We start from the raw sequence: 20478 nt of genomic DNA, 5'->3' as shown, positions 1-20478 counted from the left end.
AACCAGGACCGTTAGGACAGTGGGGTGAGAGTCTGTGTCAGAGCAGGAAAAAGCTCTAGTAGGAGCACTTGTCACAGCGGTGCGGGATACCTTAAAGGTAGAGGATACGGTGGGACATCTGCAGAAGTGTCGGTCCCTTTTGGGTCCCACAAGCTGGTCCGCACCGCTAAGTTGTTTCCTTATTTAACCTATTTTGATAAGTTTATTCACAAGGAGTGGGAAAGCCCGCAATGCTTTTCAGTCTCGAGACGAATGGCGGTGCGTTACCCCTTTGAGGAGAATTTCCTGAAAAGTGGTCATCTCCTCCGGTTGTTGAACCCCCCCCCCCCCCATATCCAGGTTAAATAAGGTAACCACAATTCCGGTGGAAGAATCCCCTTCTTTGAAGGACCCTGCCGACAGAAGGGCTGATGCGGTTGCCCGGTCCATGTTTACAGTGGTGAGGTCAGCATTGCGGCCGGTTTTGGTCATGGCTTTGGTATCACAAACGATTACTGAATGGGCCAATTTCAAGTACTTTAATTGTATCAACACACCGTGTGGTCTGGTAGATACAGAATAAGAGTCAAAACGTGCCACGTCCTACATTTGAAATTGGAGGGAAAAAAAATGTTCTGGTCTATGGACTTTCTAGGCACAATTACAACAACTAAATAATTTAAAAAAATATATTTTTATTTACAAAAACATTAAAAAATAGTACATGAGAACGTCGTCAGAAATCCATCAAACCCATCCTCAATTGTGTTACCACTCATATATATTGTAGATACTCTATATTGGTAAAAAACACTACACATTACTCCAAGAGGTGAAATAGTAGGTAATCCAAAAGTTGTGGAACATCAATGAGGGTTGAATGATGATGGTTTTGCTCGACATGTTTCACGTATCTCAAAACTCTTCTCCTGGAGCTTGTAGGAAATCATTAAACGAATTTCCATTAAAAAGGAAAAAAAACTGATTGGAAATACACCCACTAGTATCTGTATATGTATGCATGTTCATTTTTAGCAGGGTTTCCCCGAGGCCAGAAAGTTATTTTTGAGGGTTCCTCTGTGTTGAAAAGGCATTGAAAGGCTTGTCTAACATGATGCTGGTAAACTAGGTGGTTTGTAAGTTTTAAATCTAGCGCCTTCTTAATATCGCTTCTGTTATGGTATCATGCATATGAGATAGGGGTTCAGACTTAAAATCACAGTTTAAATTATATTTACCTTTCCCATCAGCCAAGCATAGGGTCTTTGGCAGAGGCATTTGGCGTTTTGCTGCCTCTGACCAAGCATCAAATAAGTGTCTCTGCACCATACTGAAAGTGCTCTCGGCTTCCATTAAGAAGTGGAAGTGTCAGCACAATGTGGCCTGGATGTGTAGGGAGACTGTTCTAGGAAAGTGTTTTAGGGTGGCAGCTGCAATTTAATCAATGGGAAAAGCTGATTTATTGTGAGTTTTTCCACTTTTGGGTCGCTTTTAATTGTAAAATCAAATAAGCACCTGTTCTAGGTTTTTCTTTTCTATGTTTTCTCTGTTTATTAGTGACAGCTCTTTGACGGCCTATTGCATTTTTAATTTAAAAATATTCCCTGTGAAAGGTAGATTGTTTCTGTGAAATGCCAACTTCTGGGAGGATTTTCAAGAAACGTGCAGTATAAAAACTCTAAGCATATTGTTAAAAGCAAGTACTGTAAGTACCTGAATTTATTTTGTGATCCACCTCCTTATCCACCTGTTATCTTGACAATGTGGGGATCACAGGCACTGGGCGCCAATTTGGCTCTGCTGCATTAGATGTGTGCTTTCTATAAAACATGGTGATAGGAGCAGGGGGCTGACCCAATAAGTGTGCATCATCCCCTTCATTGTCTGACAAGGAGGCTGGGGTTTTGTTCTTGACCAAGCTTCGCTGCTACTGCGGGGGTGACCAGCTAAACAGAATTATAAATAATTCAGTAGGGAAGATGGATGCCTTATACATATAGTATTTTAGCTGCTTGCTTGGCATTCAACCTAAAGAGTAAGGCTTTAGTTGCCTATTCTATATAATGTATGTTCAGCACTGCTTTGAGACTTGCACATGATTGCCACAGTAGACCATGGGATGGGATCTGAATCCCACCGGCTCTTAGAGAATAGTGGCCTCTGTGATGCAAAACCTGCCTCGTTCAAAATATTAAAGAAATTGTGAATTTTAAGTAAAATATCATAACTGAGGAACATAATGTTTTTGTGTGACAATTGCAGAGAAGTTTGAGTAATACAGAAGATGAATGTACCCATCTGAAGGAGATGAATGAACGCACACAAGACGAACTGCGAGAACTGGCCAACAAATACAACGGGGCAGTAAATGAAATTAAAGATCTTGCTGACAAACTAAAGGTATTTAACAAGTGTTCTAAATGTTTGAAACTTGGAAAATTTGTCTGAGACATGATTATGGACAGTCTAATCTTTTCCTTCACATTTCTGTTTCACCACTTCCTAGACAGATTTATTGATATTACACTGGGTGCAGCTTAAACTGGTCATCCTTCCCTTTGGATATACATTATATAGCCACAAGTGTGTGGCCTCCCTTCCAAATTATTTAGTTCAGTTGTTTCTAATGAAGGGCTATGTTCAGAATACAGCATTTGGAGACCTTTTAGGCCCCTTTCACACTTGTGTGACTTGTCCTGCAACTTGTGACTGCAAAGTCGTATGACAACTTGTACCCCATGATTTCCAATGAGTACCATTCATATCTGTGCAACTTCAAGTCACAGTGACTTCAAAGTAGTCCCTGCACTACTTTGGTTCGACTTTAATGCAACTTGAGGTCCATAGACCACAAGATTACACAGGCATTACTTTAAGTCATGTCAAAGTCAAGGCAAATTTGCACAAGTGTGAAAGGGGCTTTATACAATTGTGTGCCTTTTGACAGCAGATTGGGGCAAGGCTCTTTTCTGCTCCAGCATTACTGTACATAATGCCAAGTTCTTAAAGACATGGTTTGACAAGTTTGATGTTGATGGTTAAGAGTTCTAACCTCTTGCATTAGAACACCTCTGAAATTAATTGAACCACAAATTGACAGTTATTCTCATCCAACATCAGTGCCTGACTTCAAAAATTCTCCTACATAGCACATTTTAAAACTGCATGGAAAGCATTTCATAACTGTAAAAGTGATAGGATGATTCCCTATGAATCAGATGTCAGACACTTTTATAGGTTTGATGACCAGGTGTGTCCACAAACTTTTAATATAGTATAACAATCTGAGCTCTTATATTAATGTGGTTGGGTGTGGTCTGCTGAACGATTTAAAAAAAGGATAGGGGTGCCCCCATGGATGGTTTTCTATTGCTTGCTAGTTCAACATGCACAGAAAGTTCGAGCCTTAAGTAAATTTACATGCAAATCACATAAATGCCTTAATTTTTTTTATGAAGTGCCTTTATATGTATATAGGTGCCAGAAACAGATTTTGTAGGTTACAATAAAGTGTAAAATATGAGATTATTGCTTCTGTTTTAAAACTGAGAAAAGTTATATTAATAAAGGTTTTGCTTAACCTCCCTAGCGGTAATCCCGAGTCTGGCTCGGGTTGGGAATTTACTAGCAGGACCGGTAACCCCGAGCCAGACTTGGGATCGCATTGCTGGATACAGGGAGGACACAGTGAGACTTCCTTACCTTGTCCCCTGGATCCAGCGATGTCCCCCGCGCTGTGTGATCGAGCTGTCCTCCGCTCGATTCACAGTGCCGAATGCCGCCGAGCTCCGTTCCCTGCGGCGTTACGGCACACGGGAGCAGAGAACGGCGGCAAATTCAAAAAGGTAAAAACACACACAGCACTGTAATCTTACAGATTACAGTACTGTATTAAAAAATACACACCCCCTTTGTCCCTAGTGGTCTGTCCAGTGCCCTGCATGCACTTTTATATTATAAATACAGTTTTTTCTGCCTGGAATTTGGAGATTGTCCATAGCAACCAAAAAGTGTCCCTTTTTCAGTGTTTTAGGATTGGATTACATTATTGAATAATTTTTATTATTCTTTATTATATTATAAACTTTATCATACCCAGGATGTCTGCTAGACTCTGGTTTGAAGAGATTTAAGAGCGTTATTCCTAAGAATTACAGGACTACAAAATAAAACGCCAAATTTCCATGCAAAATAATTGTACCGCTTTCAGCACCTAATTCCAGACTGAATCATACCGCCAGGGAGGTTAAAAAAGCAAAAAATTCTATGGGGGGCACCCAGGCAGGCTCACTCCTGAGCCGCTACTGTGTCCATTGACACACAGCTTTGTCTCAGCCCACCCCCTCTCTACTCATTGGCTCTCTGGCTGTGATTCGCTACTGCAGTGGCCTCAGCCAATGAGAAGTGAATCAATGGAGAGCCGAGGCTCTCATGCATATTGCTGGACTGAGATCTGGCTCAGGTAAGCATTAGGGAAAGTTGGGAAGCTGCTGCACAGAGGTTTTTTTTTTTACCTTCATGCATGAAGATAAAAAAATCTTGAGCCTTTACAACCACTTTAATAGAACAATTCAGATTAAACTTATAGGTGATTGTTCTATAGCAGTTCAATGGAAATGTTAGCTGTAGGTTTACAAGCACAGACCCTTTAACATGAAGGGGGGCTATGAGGATAGAAACATGGGAGCAGCTGACTTATTGTAGAAGTGCCTTGTCATCAAATCTGACTTCACTAACTAGTGAATCACTGAGCTAGCGCAAACATGCATACAGTAAAGAATGTGCGCCCCCAATGCGTATGCTTGTTCCAGGGTATGAATGGAGCTCTATCTCTATACTGACTGGTACCTGAAGTATAGAGATCACATCTTTGTGTTGTGTGCTATATGTCAGTATCTAAGTAATTGACAGAATTAAATAGAACAGTATTGATTTTTAAGTACTTGCTGAAGCACAGCTGCATGAGAAAGATGTGATGTGGTTGAGGAAAGGTTTAGTATTACACATTTGCCATATGGGACATGGTAAGTTCATGTTTCACTGTCCGGTAAGAACTATATTTTGGCAATGCACTTGTTGGGTGTCTGCCTTGTTTGTATATGCTGATGCTTTTTAATTGTCAGCTTTTAGCTTAAATATTTAGGTACATTTCCAGATAATGCAGAGAGGCTGTTTACTCACAAAAGAACATGTCTTCCCTCTCAGCCTATAGACCCCGGTATGTAGAAAGGGATCTGAACAGTTGAGCTCCATATGTTCCTTGTGACAGTGAATCTTGTAGGTTCTCCATAATGAAGCCTGAAGGTTAGAAGCCACCCTCTGAGAGTTTCCGTTACAAATGAGTGATCAGCTTACCCTTTACTATAGGTTGATTATAGCTTGGCAACTGTGCTATGTACTTTTTTTTCCCCCGAGTTTCATTAAAAAGCACTTACATGGTTAGTAATTGTCATCTATTGTAGTACGATTTAGTGATAATTTGAGGGCCAAAAAAGGAAAGCAGAAGGCAAAGCCCTAGTCCCCAGAATTGTCTAAGATTCATGCAGGTGATCTTTTTCCTATTACTAACTTACATTTTTTTGTTCTACACTTTGCCTCCGTGTGGTGGCTTCCATGTTGGTACAAGCAACCATTTCCTTTTATGTCGGCGCTGTCCAGCTAATGACTACTGTGGGAAGCTCACACCAAGATAAAAAAATTTTAGGCTCAAGGTTTCACTGGTATTTTTTTTTCAGAAAGTGCTAGGGTATGTAAAAATTTTTTTTACAGTACTGTGCAAAAGTTTTGAGCAGGTGTTATGAAATCCTGTAAAGTTGTCAGAATGATTTAAAAAATATACCTTTTTTTTAATTGTTTTTATCGGTTTACAAAATGCAAATTGAATTTACAGAAGAAAATCAAGATTTGTTGTGACTACTTCTTGCCTACAGAATGACATCAGTTTTTCTAGGTACATTGGCACAGTTTTTAAAGGAACTTGCCAGGTAAGTTGTTGGACACCTTGGAGAACAAACCACAGATATTCTGTGGAATTTAGGCTGCCTCAAATCCTTCTGTCTATTCATGTAATGTCAGACCGACTCTGTTAAGATCAGTGCTCTGTGGGGGCCAAACCATCACTTCCAGGACTCCTTATTCATCATAACACTGAAGATAGTACTTTATGATGTTGGCTGTATAATTGGGGTCCTTGTCCTGCTGCAAAAAAAAATTGGGGCCAGCATTAAGGACACCATTTTAAGGGCTATGTTGACGACTGTAGGCTCGGTGTTTGGCCAAGGACACTTAATACAGAATATGAAAAACATCATGTTTACAACTTTGATATCAGTAGATGTCCAGCAGTGGCATCAGAACAGAACTGGTGGGATCCAGTGGGACCCAGGTACACCCAGCTACTGTCAAGAGAAGTCTGGCCAGAAGTGCTCTTCATGGAAGAATTGCGGACAAACAGCCATACCTGTGATGTAGAAACAAGGCTAAGTGACTCAACTCTGCACAAAAACATAAGAACATGGGTGTAGGAAAATGGCAGCAGGTGCTCTGGACTGTTGAGTAAAAATTGTAATATATCGCTGTAGTAGGAGGCAGTTTGTTTGCTGAAGGGCTGGAGGAGTGGTACAATGAGTGTCTGCAGCAAAAAGTGAAGTACGGCGGAGGTTTCTTACATGTTTGGAACGGAGTTTCTGCAAATTGAGTTGGATATTTGGTCAAGATCACTGGTATCCCCAATTCTGAGAAATACAGGTCGATATTTATCATGTCATAGCGCGTGATTGGGCCCAAACTTATTCCGAAGCAGGTCAACGACCCCCGAACCTACAGCCAATGCCATCAAGAACCATCTTCAGCGTAAAGTAATGCACAAGTTGTTCGCGCACTCCGGTGTGTTTTTTTGCAGTTTATTGAAAATTTTGCAGTGTAGAGAGTTGCAAGGCACTGCTCATTTTGAAGCACTGTGAAAGTCAAAACCACTGGATCTAGCGCTGGAGTGTAGTGTTGTTTTTTTTTCTTCTAGCATTTAAGATGTTTGGAACAATCTACCTGCCAAGATCCTTTAAAAACTGAGTGTACCTTGAAGAATTGATGCCGTATTAAAGGCAAATATTGATTTTGTATTTCTTTTGTTTACTTTTCTATTTTGTTTGATAAAAATAAACTAACACTTCTATTTCTGAAACCATTTATAATTTACAATTAATTTTCAAACCAGTCTAAAACGTTTACACAGTACTGTATATCTCGACAATGCTTGCACATTTCCACATGTTTTATCTCTTTAAAGACCCTGCAAGTAAAGAAAAACAACCATTACTTTTACAGAAATGTCGTCATCTCTTAAAGTAGATGTTTGGGCTACACAGCAGAACTCATTTTAAACACTGCCTACTCATGGTTCCCCATTATGTTGCGTACATTTTAGCATAAATCACAATTTAAACCTTGGCTCAGGTGCCCCCATAGAAAGTTGCTTGCTGTGGGGGCACTCAACAGGAGGAAGGCGCCAGGAGTGCTGAAGAGGAAAATCTAGGCTACTCTGTAAAAAATAACCCTGCACAGGGCAGGTAAGTATAGCACGTTTGTTTTTAAAGCAAAAAAAAGACTTTACAATCACTTTAAAGCAGTGGTCCACCCTAACAGTCTATTTAAAATATATTAAACATTTGAAAACCAGAAATGGTTGTTGCTAGGCAGTCGTCCTAATCTGCCACTTCCTTCTCCGCTGAGCTTTTCCTTCTCTTCATCCCTCGTGTTGCCTCTTGGGAAATGGGGCACGCTGTCTTCTGGGACCTGTGTGTGTCCTAGCAGACAGCCGCCCATTCACAAAGAGCCGCGCGGCTCGCGCATTCGCAGTAAGAAACGGACAGCGAAGCTGCAAGGCTCCACTGCCTGTTTCCCTTCGTTAGGATGGCAGCGCCGGCACTCGGTCCCATGGTCGGATCGGCCTCGGGGGGCCTGCATCACATGCTCCCTGGACAGGTAAGTGACCTTATTAAAAGTCAGCAGCTACAGTGTAGCTGCTGACTTACAAAAATTTAATTGCGGCTGGAACACCGCTTTAAGTTTTTATCACTGGATAACATATTGCATTATAAGTAAATTGAGCAGTGTCAGCCCTGCCCAGTGTCTTTTCTTTCTGCTAACCTACTCACCCACTGCTATTTTCAGATCCACAACATAAAGGATAATCATGCCATGTTCAAATTCAGAACTAGGGGTTCTCTTTAAGATAACACAGGGAGTGTACAGAGGACACGTGCAAGTCTAATTTTCTAATAGTGTTTTTTATTTTGTTTTGTTTTTTCACTTATTTATTCACTTGAGGTATATAATAAACTGTTTCCAGTGGTGTATTTACCAAACCAAAATGGCAAAATTGGAGCAGTCTAGGGTTTACGTGCACTTTAAAGACAAAAGGTAGTACTTCTTAGGCACAATATACACATCTAGGCATCCCTATAGTTTGAGAAAATGTTGATTGAATGAATTTAGATCCAATTTAATGCCCTTGTCTTATATACAATAGAAATGTGCACACAATTTTTATAAATACATTTTATTTCCTAATTTTTATTCCCGCAAAGGACATTTAATGCAGTTTGTCTTTTACATGTCATGATTTTCAGCTCAATATATTAGTTAAAGCCTTATGTACACAGGTGTTTTTACAGCCGATTTTAGGAGCGTTTTTTACAGCAACGCCTCTCCGTGTTCTATGGCCTCATGCACACACAGGAATTTAGGAGCTGTAAGTGGTATGCCTTTTTTTAGTTCCAAAAAATACCCCATGACCAGCGCCTTCTGATGACCAGCGTGAGAGCTGTAAAAACGTCTGATGCTGTTTAAAGCTGCTAAACGTGGCTTAACACTGGATACAGCCTCTTTAGAGCCTCGTCGAGCGTTTCTCATGCCTCTATTCAAAATCAATGATTCCCTATGGGAGCCCATTGATTTGAATAGAAGTTGAATCATGACGATCCGACTTGCAGCACAGCTTGTGTGCTGAGGCTGTTGAGGGGGAACCCCTCGCCAATTTGGGAGAAAAAAAAAACTTGTGCCGGATATCCCCCCAAAGACGATACCATACCCTTCAATATGGTATGGATTTTAACCCGCACGTCAAAAAAAAAAAATGGTGCACCCCCCGATCCACACCAGACACGTATCCTAGCAAGCAGGTCAGGAAGTTGGGGGGGGGGAACGAGGGAGCGCCATATCTAAACATGCTGTACCCCCCAACCCAAAGCACCTTGTCCTCATGGTGACAAGGGCCTCCTCCCAACAACCATGGCCAGTAGTGGAGGGCTGTGGGCAGGGGGCTTATGGGAATCTGGTACGTTTTTTTTTTTTTTTTTTTTCTCACTCCCCTGCTGATGTCATCTTCCCCTCTCTGGTTCTTCTCCTCTATGCAATGTCATCTGTCTCTGCCAGGTCTCGTCTCTCCGCTGTCTTCTGCCACTGTTCTTCCTCCAATGTTTCAACGCTCTCTCGCGCTGTTATGCTGGGTACACCATTACTTCTATAAACATGGGGCGCGGCCACCTGTTTACGTCATATGGAGGCCCCACCCCTTGTGACGTCACCACCCAGTGCATGATGGGGTGGTGATGTCACAAAGGGGGATGCTTCTGGATGACATCACTGGGTGGCCACACCCATGTCTAAAAACATAATGGCACACGGCTGACCCAGCATAGCAGGAGAGAGCATTGAGATAAAATCAGAGGAAGGATGAGGAGAAGACTAGGTGAAAACCCTGAGAGGGGAGGGAGAATAAATCGGAAGAAACGCCGGAGCTGCCTTCATAAATTACTTTAAAAACATGTAGTGTTTTCATTACTTTTTTTTTTTTTTTTTTTTGTGAATGGATAGGGATACTATGTAGCCCATACTTAATCACATAGAGTGGGGGGCTGGGATCTGGGGGCCCCCCTTGTTAGCCACTTGCTGCCCAGGCCAATTCTGCCATTTCTCTCCTACATGTAAAAATCATAATTTTTTTTGCTAGAAAATTACATAGAACCCCCAAACATATTTTTTTGGATCACTTTTATAAACATCCCTTGTAATAGGAATGTGGCATAATTGGTCCTCTTTACAGTGAGATATGGGGTCAATAAGACCCATCATCTCGGCTCTAGGCTGGGAAGCCTGAAATAAAATAAAAAAAATAAAGATGTCGGCTTTCCTGCTGAGGTGGCGCTGTTTGATTGAATGCAGAGGCTGAGCTTGACATCATAACATCTGGAGTCTGCTGAATGCTGAGACCAGGAGAGGCGGAAACGAGGGGGTGCTGCATGGAAACGTGCAGGATTTAATGCAGGAGTGTGAAAATTATTTAAAAAACTTCTTGTCCAAGGGACTATAATTGGGGTCCCAAGATACTTGTCCCTCATGACCATCTACTTGTGCTGATTCAAAAAGAGAAAAATATTTAGGGTTAATGTGTGGTTTTTTTTTTTATTTATTTTTTTTATTCGGCATATGTGTTTTTAAGAATGTCTGTCTGGGTCTTCGAAAAAGAAAAGGAGTCAATGGGAGGCAGTTGTGGAGAGAGCTGGCAAAATTGCAATTGCACCTGTACTGAAATCGCACAGAAACCAAATGGTATTTGTGATTACAGCAGGCAAATGTGTGACTTCAGGCTAAAGCAGGGCTAAATGTTAAACAAAAACAAAACAAACCAAAAAAAAAAACCTGCCTGGTGCCTAAAACTATATATCCCAGGCGCTGGGCAAAAGGAATTGTACATCCCTGTGGTGTAGTTCTGCCGTCTTCACTGCTGGGGATGGAGATTAGGGGGTACCACAACTGCAGAGGTGTGAAGACAACATGAAATGGCATGGCGGGCCTGATTTGGCCTGTTCTTTAGAGGAACTTCACCCTTAGAATATCATACCAAAACTGAAATTCCTACTGCAGGGGGTGCCTAAAATTTGACACATCTTGGCGCAGACTTATGGGAAAATCAGTGTGCCAATCACGCATGCAGGAAACCTTTTCAGGCGGCTTTCTGTAAACCAGCGGTGTACAGAGCTCCAAGTTCCCATATTGCATAGAATTTTACAGAAAATTATGGCAACTGCAGATTGGAAAGGTAGTTTTTAATATCATTAAATTATTACATGGCTTCTGTAATTGTATATTATATTTTTTTAATGTACTGTACTTCATTTTTTCCGCAAGCGGAGTTTCCCTTTAAATTTGTTCTTTATGTGAAGATATGTGTGACTATGCTAAGACCATTATATTGAACACCAAATTAGTATTTGTTTTCTATAAAGAATTAAAAATATTTTGTTGCCTTCCACTTCAGATCCCTGTAGTGTTTTATACATTGTGGACCTGTAGCACTTACTGTTGTGTGTCATTTTGAGTGAAAGCTTCACTTTGAGACTGCAGTTTATCCTGTATCTGACAAAGAATGCATTTTCGGTCAATTGTAAAATTCTCTTCACAGGCAGCTGAAGGACGGCAAGATGAAATGCAGCAGAAAGGGCTCGCAGAGAAGAAAGAATTACAACTGAAGATCGACGAGATGGAGGAGAAGGAGCAGGAACTCCAGGCAAAGATTGAGGCCTTACAGGCGGACAATGACTTCACCAACGAGCGTCTCACTGCATTACAAGGTTAGCTCCCAGACTCCGCTTTCTGCTTTTAGACTTTTTTTTTTTTTGTTTGCCATTTTTTTTATTTTTGGAATTCTGCTTGCAGTACGCTTAGAACAGCTTCAGGAGAAAACACTTAAAGATCACAGCAGTTTGGGTAAGTGCTATGTGTAGATAGGAACAAAGTTTTGGTGCTACATTGGGACCTTCTAAGATACCTCAATTTATAATTGTAATATTTTAAACTGTCAGTTGCTTGTTACCATTTAAAAAAAAAAAAAAAACTTTAAAAAAATGTTAGAACATCTTGATGGTGGATTCCCACTGCCCATTCTGCGTGCAGCTTTAAGAAAATTTAATTGCCAAAAAATAAAAAGATGCTTTATTAGAACACTCAAAACGTCTCTGGCACTAGCTTAATGCACTCTATGCATTTTGATCCAGCGATGTTGCAAGAGAGCCTTGGATGTCCAATACTCTCCCTCCTTAATGGCTTGGACACAGCAGCGGGCGCCATTAGCTCCTGTCATTCAAAGCCAGTGAGCCAATGAGAGGGAGGTAACGAGGCCGAGCCGTGGCTCCGTGTCTGAATGGGCATACAGAGTAGCGGCTCGTGTGCCCCCATAGCAAGTTGCTTGCTGTGGGGGCACTCAACAGGAGGGAGGGGCCAGGAGCACCAGTGAGCACCCTCCTTCCCATCTGAGCTCCTCTGTGCAAAACCACTGCACAAAGCAGGTAAGCAATAACATGTTCATTTTAAACCAAAAAAACAAACGCGACTTTACTATTTAAGGAAATTAGTTTGTTTGGACTAAACAAACTCTTTAAACTCATAGTAAACCTAGTTTGCTAACCGTCAGTGACTTTAACACTTTGAGCCTATAACCTGAAACAAGTAAGTAGATCTTTTACTGTATCTTTGCTCACCAAGGCATGATTTTTAGTGCATAACCCGATCAGCCATAGCAATATGATCACCCCCCTAAAACCTGAGTAGGTCCCCCTTATGTCACCTAAACAGCCCTGACCTGTTGAGGCATGGACTAGACCTGAAGTTTTTCTGGGGTATCTGGCACCAAGCTTATTTGTAGCAGATCACTGCCTCCGACCAGGAGGTCTTCTTCCCAAAGTATATCCTGGTTCTTCCCCAGGTAAGAAACACATGTACTTTTCCATCCACTTGTTGTAAAAGAGTGATTCATCAGATCAGGCCACCTTCTTCCATTGGTTCAGTACTGATGCTCACATGTCCTTATGTCCATTGTAGGCGTTTTTGGCTCTGAACATGGGTCAGCACTGTGTATTCTGACACTTTTTTATTTTGCGTAACCAGCATTCACCTTATCAGCAATTTGAGCTACAGTAGCTCTTTTTTTTTTTTTGATCAGAATACGCAGGCCAGCCTTCGCTCCCCACCTGCATCACCGGTTTTCACTGGTTTTCTTTCCTTGGACTAATGTTGGTAGGTCCTGACCACTGCAGACTGGGAACATCCCACAAGAGTTGCTCTGACCCAGTTATCTAGCCATTAAAATTTAGCCCTTGTCAGTTGCCGAATCCCTATGCTTGCACATTTTTTTTTTTCTGCTCCTTCTAACGCATCAACTTCAGGGCCAAGTTCACTTGCTGCCTAATATATCCCATCTGTAAATATTTTTTAAATGTAAAAAAGTGTAAGCACCTGAATTTGACTTGGCATTGTTTTAAATATTGTTTATTTCGTTTTCCACATTTACAAAAAGAACAGTACAAAATATTCCTTATACATACTTTTAAAAATCACTTTGACTAACATTCATGTTATTTCAGTATTTTCAACATTCACAAACAGTAAAAAAAAATACACATTGGGTGCCCGACCAGATCGATCTTAAATATCCCAAGAGGGAAGAAGAAGAAGAAGAAGAGAGAGAGAGGGAGGAAAAAAAAAAAAACACACCCCCCCCCCTCTCTTCATGTGTTTAAAATTATCCTTTTGTGATTTTATCTTACCCGTATTTATTACCCCTCCCACGTGACGCTTTTTCTTAATTCCAATTTGTGATTTGTGTAAGGTGGGGATTCCTCTCCTTCCATCCCCACTCCCTTCTACAAAAAAAAAGAGACAAATAACACACCAAACCAACAAAAAAAACCCCCCGACAAACCCCCTAAAGGGCCCCTGAACAAGGGGTCCCCCCATCTCCTCCCCCACACAAAAAAAAAAAAACAAGGGGGGGAAAGGGATCCTTTCCCCTTCTCCTCCCTTCCTCCCTCCTCTCCTCCTCCCTCCTTTATAAAAAACAAAAATAAAAAATGTATAAGGGGTTATGAAGTATATGCATCCTACCTCCCTCCCCTAGACGCCCTCTCCATCCCCCATAATTCCAAGATATATTGAGGATTTTCTAAATTCCATCCAGTTCCTCCAAGTCGCCTGGAATCTAATTTCGGCTCCCCGTTGAAGGTATATTAGTTCTTCCATAATCCTCAATCTATCTATTTCCCTAAACCAATCTCTTATCTCTGGTGTTTCCTTTACTTTCCAGTATCTCGGGATCAGTACTTTCGCTGCGTTTAGCAAAAATGGAGTTAATGCTCTTCTATATTTTTCCCTAGGGCCCTCGGCCGCGTGAAACAAACATTTCCATGGGTCCAGTTCTATTTCCTTCCCCTCGATCTCTTTAATTAAGCCCACCACCTTTTCCCAGTATAACTGGATTGCACTGCATTGCCACCATATATGGGCGTGGGTTCCCTCCCTCCCACACTCTCTCCAACAGAGGGGTGATAAGTCTTTGTTAATCTTATGCATTTTCGATGGAACATAATACCATCTAACCAATAAGTTATAGTTAATTTCTTGGATCTTCGTATCTATTGAAGTGGAGTGGGTATAGTCTATAACTTTCCCTTTCAGTTTTTCTGGGATTGATTGATTCAATTCCCCTTCCCACCTCCCAAAAGCAGGTATCGCCTCATCCTCCATTAAAGATATTAAGGTCCTATATATCTTAGAGATCCCCTGTCTGCCCACTCCTCCTCGATCAATCAATTTCTCCCAAGGGTTTAAATTGTCACCAGAGCGGAGAGGTTTTGGAAGGGACTCAACAAAATGTTGGAGTTGTCTGTATCTCCATCCATCCCATGGTGTTCTTCCATATTTCTCTCGTATCTCCTCTAATGAGCATAAGCTATTTACTTTTAACACATCCCTTAACCTTAATATGTCCCTATGCGTCCACTTCTGGAACATTTTGTTTTCTTTCCCCGGAGGAAAATAGTTATTTCCTGACAGGGGCATTAGAGGGCTATTGTTATTTTGTCCTTCTGTACCTTTAAGTACCCCATCCCATGTTCTTAATGTTTCCATTGTAATCGGGGATATTCTTCTAGAGAGACCCCTAAACTTCATTGGAATCCAAATGGTCTGACTCAGGGCAACATTACTCATATTATCTTCCAGTGATACCCACTTTTTATATGGAGCGTTGTAAACCCAATCCAAAATCCTCCTCATTACCGCTGCTGAATGATATTTTTGAAAATATGGGAGAGATACCCCTCCCTTATCCTTCGGCCTATTCATTACCTTATAAGAAACGCGACTTCCTCTTTTGTTCCATATAAATTTCTGAATCAGGGATTTAATAATTTTAAAATAGGCCCCTGGGATATTTATCGGGAGGCTCTGAAAGATATATAGAGCCTTTGGCAGAATCATCATTTTAATTACGTTTATCCTGCCAAACCATGACAGTCTGTGTGCAGGGTAACCTTTAAGATCTTGTTTAATTTTATTTAAAAGAGGGAGATAATTATCTTGATATAAATCTGTAACTGATGTCGATAAGTATATTCCTAAGTATTTCAGGCCCTTCTCTTTCCACACAAAGGGGAAAAGAGCTCTAAGTTCTCTTCTCTCCTCTGGGGGAGAATAGACATTTAATATCTCAGTTTTCTCTCTATTGATCTTAAAGTTCGAAACATTCCCGTATTCCTCCAGCTCCTGCAGAATCCTAGGAAGGGACTGTTTGGGATTCGTTATATAGAGCATAATATCATCTGCAAATGCAGATATCTTATGCTCATTCTCTGAAACTTTTATTCCCTCAATACCTTGGTTCGCTCTTATAGAAACCAAAAGAGGTTCTAAGGAGAATACAAAAAGTAAGGGAGATAGTGGGCATCCCTGACGTGTACCATTTATAAAGCCCAAAAGAGTTTGATAGGGTCCCATTCACCTGAATCTGAGCTGTAGGGTTAGAGTATAAGGCCTCTATCCACCGCAGCATTCTTGGGCCTAAACCAAATTTATATAATGTCTGCAGCATGTATTCCCATTCTAACCTATCAAATGCCTTTTCCGCATCAACCGATAGGAAAAGGGAAGACTGCTTCTTCTTCTTCTTCTTCTTAACTTCCTGCATTAAGAGGGTTGTCCTCAGTATATTGTCCCTCGCCTCCCTTCCAGGTACAAAACCTGCCTGATCTCCTTCTATACAATCTGGCATATGTTGTTTCAGCCTCTCGGCTAAAATCCTTGCATAAATTTTTACATCCTCATTAATCAGAGAAATAGGTCTAAAACTAGAACACAATGTTGGATCTTTCCCTTCCTTTGCTAATATAGTTATAAAGGCCCCCAAAGCTTCCTTCCGTATCTCCCTTCCTTCCCCTATTGAGTTCATGTACTGATGAAAATAAGGTGTTAAAGGTCCCAAAAACTTTTTAAAGTATAATGACGTGTATCCATCGGGCCCTGGGCTCTTCCCATTCTTACTATCCTTAATTGCTCTCTCTATTTCCTCCTTAGAGATATCCCTATCGAGCATACCAGCATCCACCTCTGCTATCCTCGGTAGATCTATCTTCCGGAGATATTGTTCAATTTTTTCCCTTCTCTTTTGTTTATCCTTGGGGTCCTGGTTACCATTTACCTTATACAGTAGTTGGTAGTATTCTGAGAAGGTGTTACTAATGTCTCTTGTTGCATATTTCATTACTCCCTTCTTATCTTTAATTTTTGCAATATAATTAAAATTTCTTCTAGGTTTAATTACCCCTGCCAGGATTCTCCCCGGTTTATTACCAAATTCATATTGTCTTTTAGCGGACTTTAAAAAGGCCTGCCTAGTTTCCTGTTCCAATATGTCTCTCAATGCCTCCCTTTTTCCCATAAGTTCGTCCATTATTTTATGGTCATTTAACCCTTTATGTAACTGTTCCAACTCCTGGATTTCCTGTAAGATTAGTGATTTTTGCGTTGACCTTATTTTCCTCCTCTTAGCTGCTTCTGCTATCAATCTCCCTCTCATATATACCTTATGGGTCTCCCACAACACAGTTGGTGCAATATTTTCTACATTTATTTTCTTTAAAAAATAAGTTCATATCTCTTTCCAAAGCTTCAAATATTTTATGGTCATGCAAGAGGGATTCATCCAACCTCCATACTCTTTGCCTAATCGGTATATCCTCCAGGTCCAAAACAGCCATAACTGGGGCATGATCGGAGAGAGTTATTGATTTTACTTCTACTTTCTTTAACCCCTCCAAAAGCTGATGGTCCAAGAGGATATAATCGATTCTTGAGTAAGAGTGATGTACCTGGGAGTAATATGTAAAATCCTTTCCCCCCGGATGCGCAATTCTCCACACCTCCACTAGTTGCTGTCGATGTAATTTTTGTTTAATTATCTTTAGGTATTTACCTTCTGAGCGTAGGGATGGGGGTTGGGCATCCAGGGTTGGATCAAATACAAAGTTAAAATCCCCTGCCATAATCACCCCCCCCCCCTTCCTTAAAACATTCTAATTTATTCAACACTTTCCCCATTAAGGGACAGGGGAGATAATTAGGGCAGTAGATACAAGCCAACGTATACATTTTATTATAAATCAAGCCTTTGATAAATAGATATCTCCCTTCAGAATCCGATTCCATAGCCTTTAAAGTAAAAGGGGTATTTCTGTCAAACCCAATAGCAATTCCTCTTGCCCTTTTGCTAGAGGAATATCCGTGAAACCAAGTTGGATAATTTTTAGACTTCAGACCACTATTATGGGACCATTTAAAATGAGTTTCCTGTAGGAAAGCAATATTTGATGACCATTTTTTCAACTCCTGCAAAATCTGATATCTCTTATTGGGACTATTTAACCCTCTAACATTATATGTAACAATCTTCAACGGGGCCATCTTTCATGGAGATTGGTTATAGCCCACCCTAGACATTCCATCATGAAGTCAAAAACAAAAATAAACGTATATTTTTTACCTAGATCGATCCAGTCGGTATACCCTTCATTGATAAATGTGAAACAACAACATATTCTCCCCCCCCAATATTTTCCTCCCTCCCTTCCCACCCCCCCACCCTTTACACATTGAATATCAATGTTATCGTCCTCCAGGCTAGTGCCCATTTACTAGACCCCAGCCCTGGTTGGACCTTCCTTGAGGGAGTATAAGTGCCCGCGTGAGCCCCCGAGCCTCACCCCTCCTTGGGGGTGGTCTCGGGGGGCACGCGGGCACCGCCCCGCCCCTGGCGCATACTTCCCCCCCATGCGAGCCTACTCAGTCATCCTTGCCTAGAACCTTTCTTTATTTTTTCCTTTTCTTTCCCTTTTCTTTCTCCTCTTTTTCCTTCTCTTCCCCCTCTCCCCCTCCTCCCCTCCCCCTTCCCCTCTCCTCCCCCTTCCCTCCCCTTTACTATTCTTCCCCTAATCCTTCGCATTAACCTGTTATTATTTATTTACCCCACTATTTGCCTCTTCCACCCCCCTCTCCTCTCCCCTAATCCAGCGGAGGAGAAAGGGAGAGGAAAAAGGGGAAGAGAGGCCCTACACTCTATTCCAGGGTTGTTCTCTTAATTTCATCCAATCTAGGGGTTTTTTCTCCCAGTTTTCTAGATTAACACATGGTATATTCAGTTTATTGCAAAATTCTTTCAGGTCCTCTGGGAATCTTAAAATGGCTGATATCCCTTGGTTTTTAGCTATCAGACATGCGGGGAAACTCCATCTGTAAGTGATCTTCTTCTCTTGTAGTTGATTTATTAGGGGTTTCAATGCCCTTCTCCGGCTCAGTGTCTCTTGTGAGAGGTCAGAAAAGAAAAGCAACGTAGCTCCCTCATATTTAATAGTATCAGAGCTTCTTGCATCTTGCTGAATTTGTTGTTTTGTTTCGTATTGAGTAAACCTCACAATCACATCTCTCTCTATCTCAGGTCTTGGCTTCTCTTTTGTTTGAATTCTATGTATTCTATCAAAAGCTATATAGGATGTTACTTCTTTTTCCATTATTTTATTAAAGACTTCTCGAAGCACAGTCTCCAACTCAGTGTTTTTCACGGATTCTGGTAGGCCACGAATTCTTAAGTTATTGCGCTTGTTTCTGTTTTCCTGGTCTTCTAATTTATATCTAATATTTCTCATTTCTATCCAGTCCATATCCGCTCTTTTTTGTAATTCCGAAATAGCTTTTTTATGCTCTTCTAATTGTATTTCCGATTCTTCTACCCTTTTTAATACGTTTTGAATATCTGCCCGGGTTGCCTTTAATTCTGACTTGGCATTGGCCTCATGCAGTCTCTGTACAGGAGAGCTCAGACTGGGGGAGGGAAAAGTAGTAGCACAAGGAGCCAGTCAGTTGTGCTGCTGTGTTTGTGTGCTAACATCACGCTGATAGTATGAGAGATCAGAGTCCATGGAGATTAACAAGTCTGCTATTTCTCATTTTTACTGTTCAGTCAGACAGGGAAAAACGTTGGCTGGTTTTCTGCCTTGCCAGATAGGGCTGAGCTGTGTAGCAATTGGATTTCAGCTTAAAAATTCATAGACTATAGAGCAAAGAAACCATTTCTGCAAAAGCCTGTTAGGTTATCTTTATGCAGTGCTTTCATGTGAACACTTTATATCAATGGTTAAACAGTCCCTTCAGCATTGGCGTTTTAGTTTTGGGTAAATGCCAGCAAGAATGACTCACAAGAATCTTCTATTTCTTGGGTACTTTAGAGACAATATTTCTGCAGAGTTTGTAGCTTTATCTGCTTGCTGTTGCCATACAAAGGAGTTTCATTTTACAGTTGGGTTTCTGTTTACAATTTGGTAGGGTGGTTGGGGGTAGAGCAGAGTGAAACTTACCTTTTTTAGCTGCAATAAAAGTCATTCTTAAAGCTGAAGATAAGGTAAGGTTTAATGCACACGGGACGTTTTTACAACCTCTCATGAATGATTTAACTTGACAGAAAGTAACCCATGTTTAAAACGTCCATTTTGCCGTCTTTGCGTTTAGAATTGTTTGAAACACAGCTTCTGAATGCATTTTTTTGGGTTCCAAAAAAATCCTCTAAACGCAACTGCCTTGAATGACTATAAATGAACCTGTGTACATGTACTGATAAGGTAACATAGAGGAGAGTTTGGGAGCAGTTGCAAAAAAATGCCAAAACTGCTCCTAAACGTCCGTTTAGCAACAGCAGTGCACATGAGGCCTTAAACTTTCAGTATGCAGCTCCTCCAGCGCTCCCACAATACTTTCCTGAGCCTATCTTGAATCATTGGTTCCCGCTGCTGTCAATCACAGCCAGTGAGGTGGGAGCGTCTTATGGACACACAGATCACAGCTGCAGGAGCAAGCATGCAAATGGCTTGCTATGGGGGCATTCAGCATGGGGAGGAGCCAGCAGTGGACCCAAGAAGAGGAGGATTGGGGCTGTTCTGTGCAAAACCCCTGCATAGAGCAGGTAAGTATAATATGTTTGTTTTTGTTTTTTGTGTTTTTTTTTTGTTAGATTTTTTTTTTTTTTTGCATTTTAGTATCACTTTAAGCTGGCTCTGAGTACATGAAATTAAGGTGGCTTTAGGTCAGGTCACATCTACATTTCTGCTTGCTGAGAGGCTATAT

General features: G+C 41.1%; 1 protein-coding gene across 12 annotated transcripts in view; it reads left to right on the top strand.

Annotated features, from left to right (window-relative positions):
- The window catches only part of SLMAP (sarcolemma associated protein), a 242733-nt gene that overhangs the window by 147058 nt on the left and 75197 nt on the right, over positions 1–20478 (top strand). For 7 of the 12 annotated variants that reach the window (XM_077452011.1, XM_077452008.1, XM_077452013.1 and 4 more), the window contains 3 exons: positions 2242–2379; positions 11441–11609; positions 11695–11745. In XM_077452011.1, coding sequence (XP_077308137.1) covers positions 2242–2379; positions 11441–11609; positions 11695–11745 — 358 coding nt within the window. The remainder of the gene's footprint in view (positions 1–2241; positions 2380–11440; positions 11610–11694; positions 11746–20478) is intronic. The other 5 variants (XM_077452016.1, XM_077452012.1, XM_077452014.1 and 2 more) reach the window with 2 other exon arrangements.

The sequence above is a fragment of the Lithobates pipiens genome, unplaced genomic scaffold, assembly GCF_037356315.1.
Source record: "Lithobates pipiens isolate NorthernLeopardFrog02 unplaced genomic scaffold, aLitPip1_a1.2 Scaffold_23, whole genome shotgun sequence".
In the NCBI taxonomy this organism is placed as follows: domain Eukaryota; kingdom Metazoa; phylum Chordata; class Amphibia; order Anura; family Ranidae; genus Lithobates; species Lithobates pipiens.
Note: the sequence above shows the minus strand (reverse complement) of the source record. Positions and strands in the feature narration are given on the sequence as shown.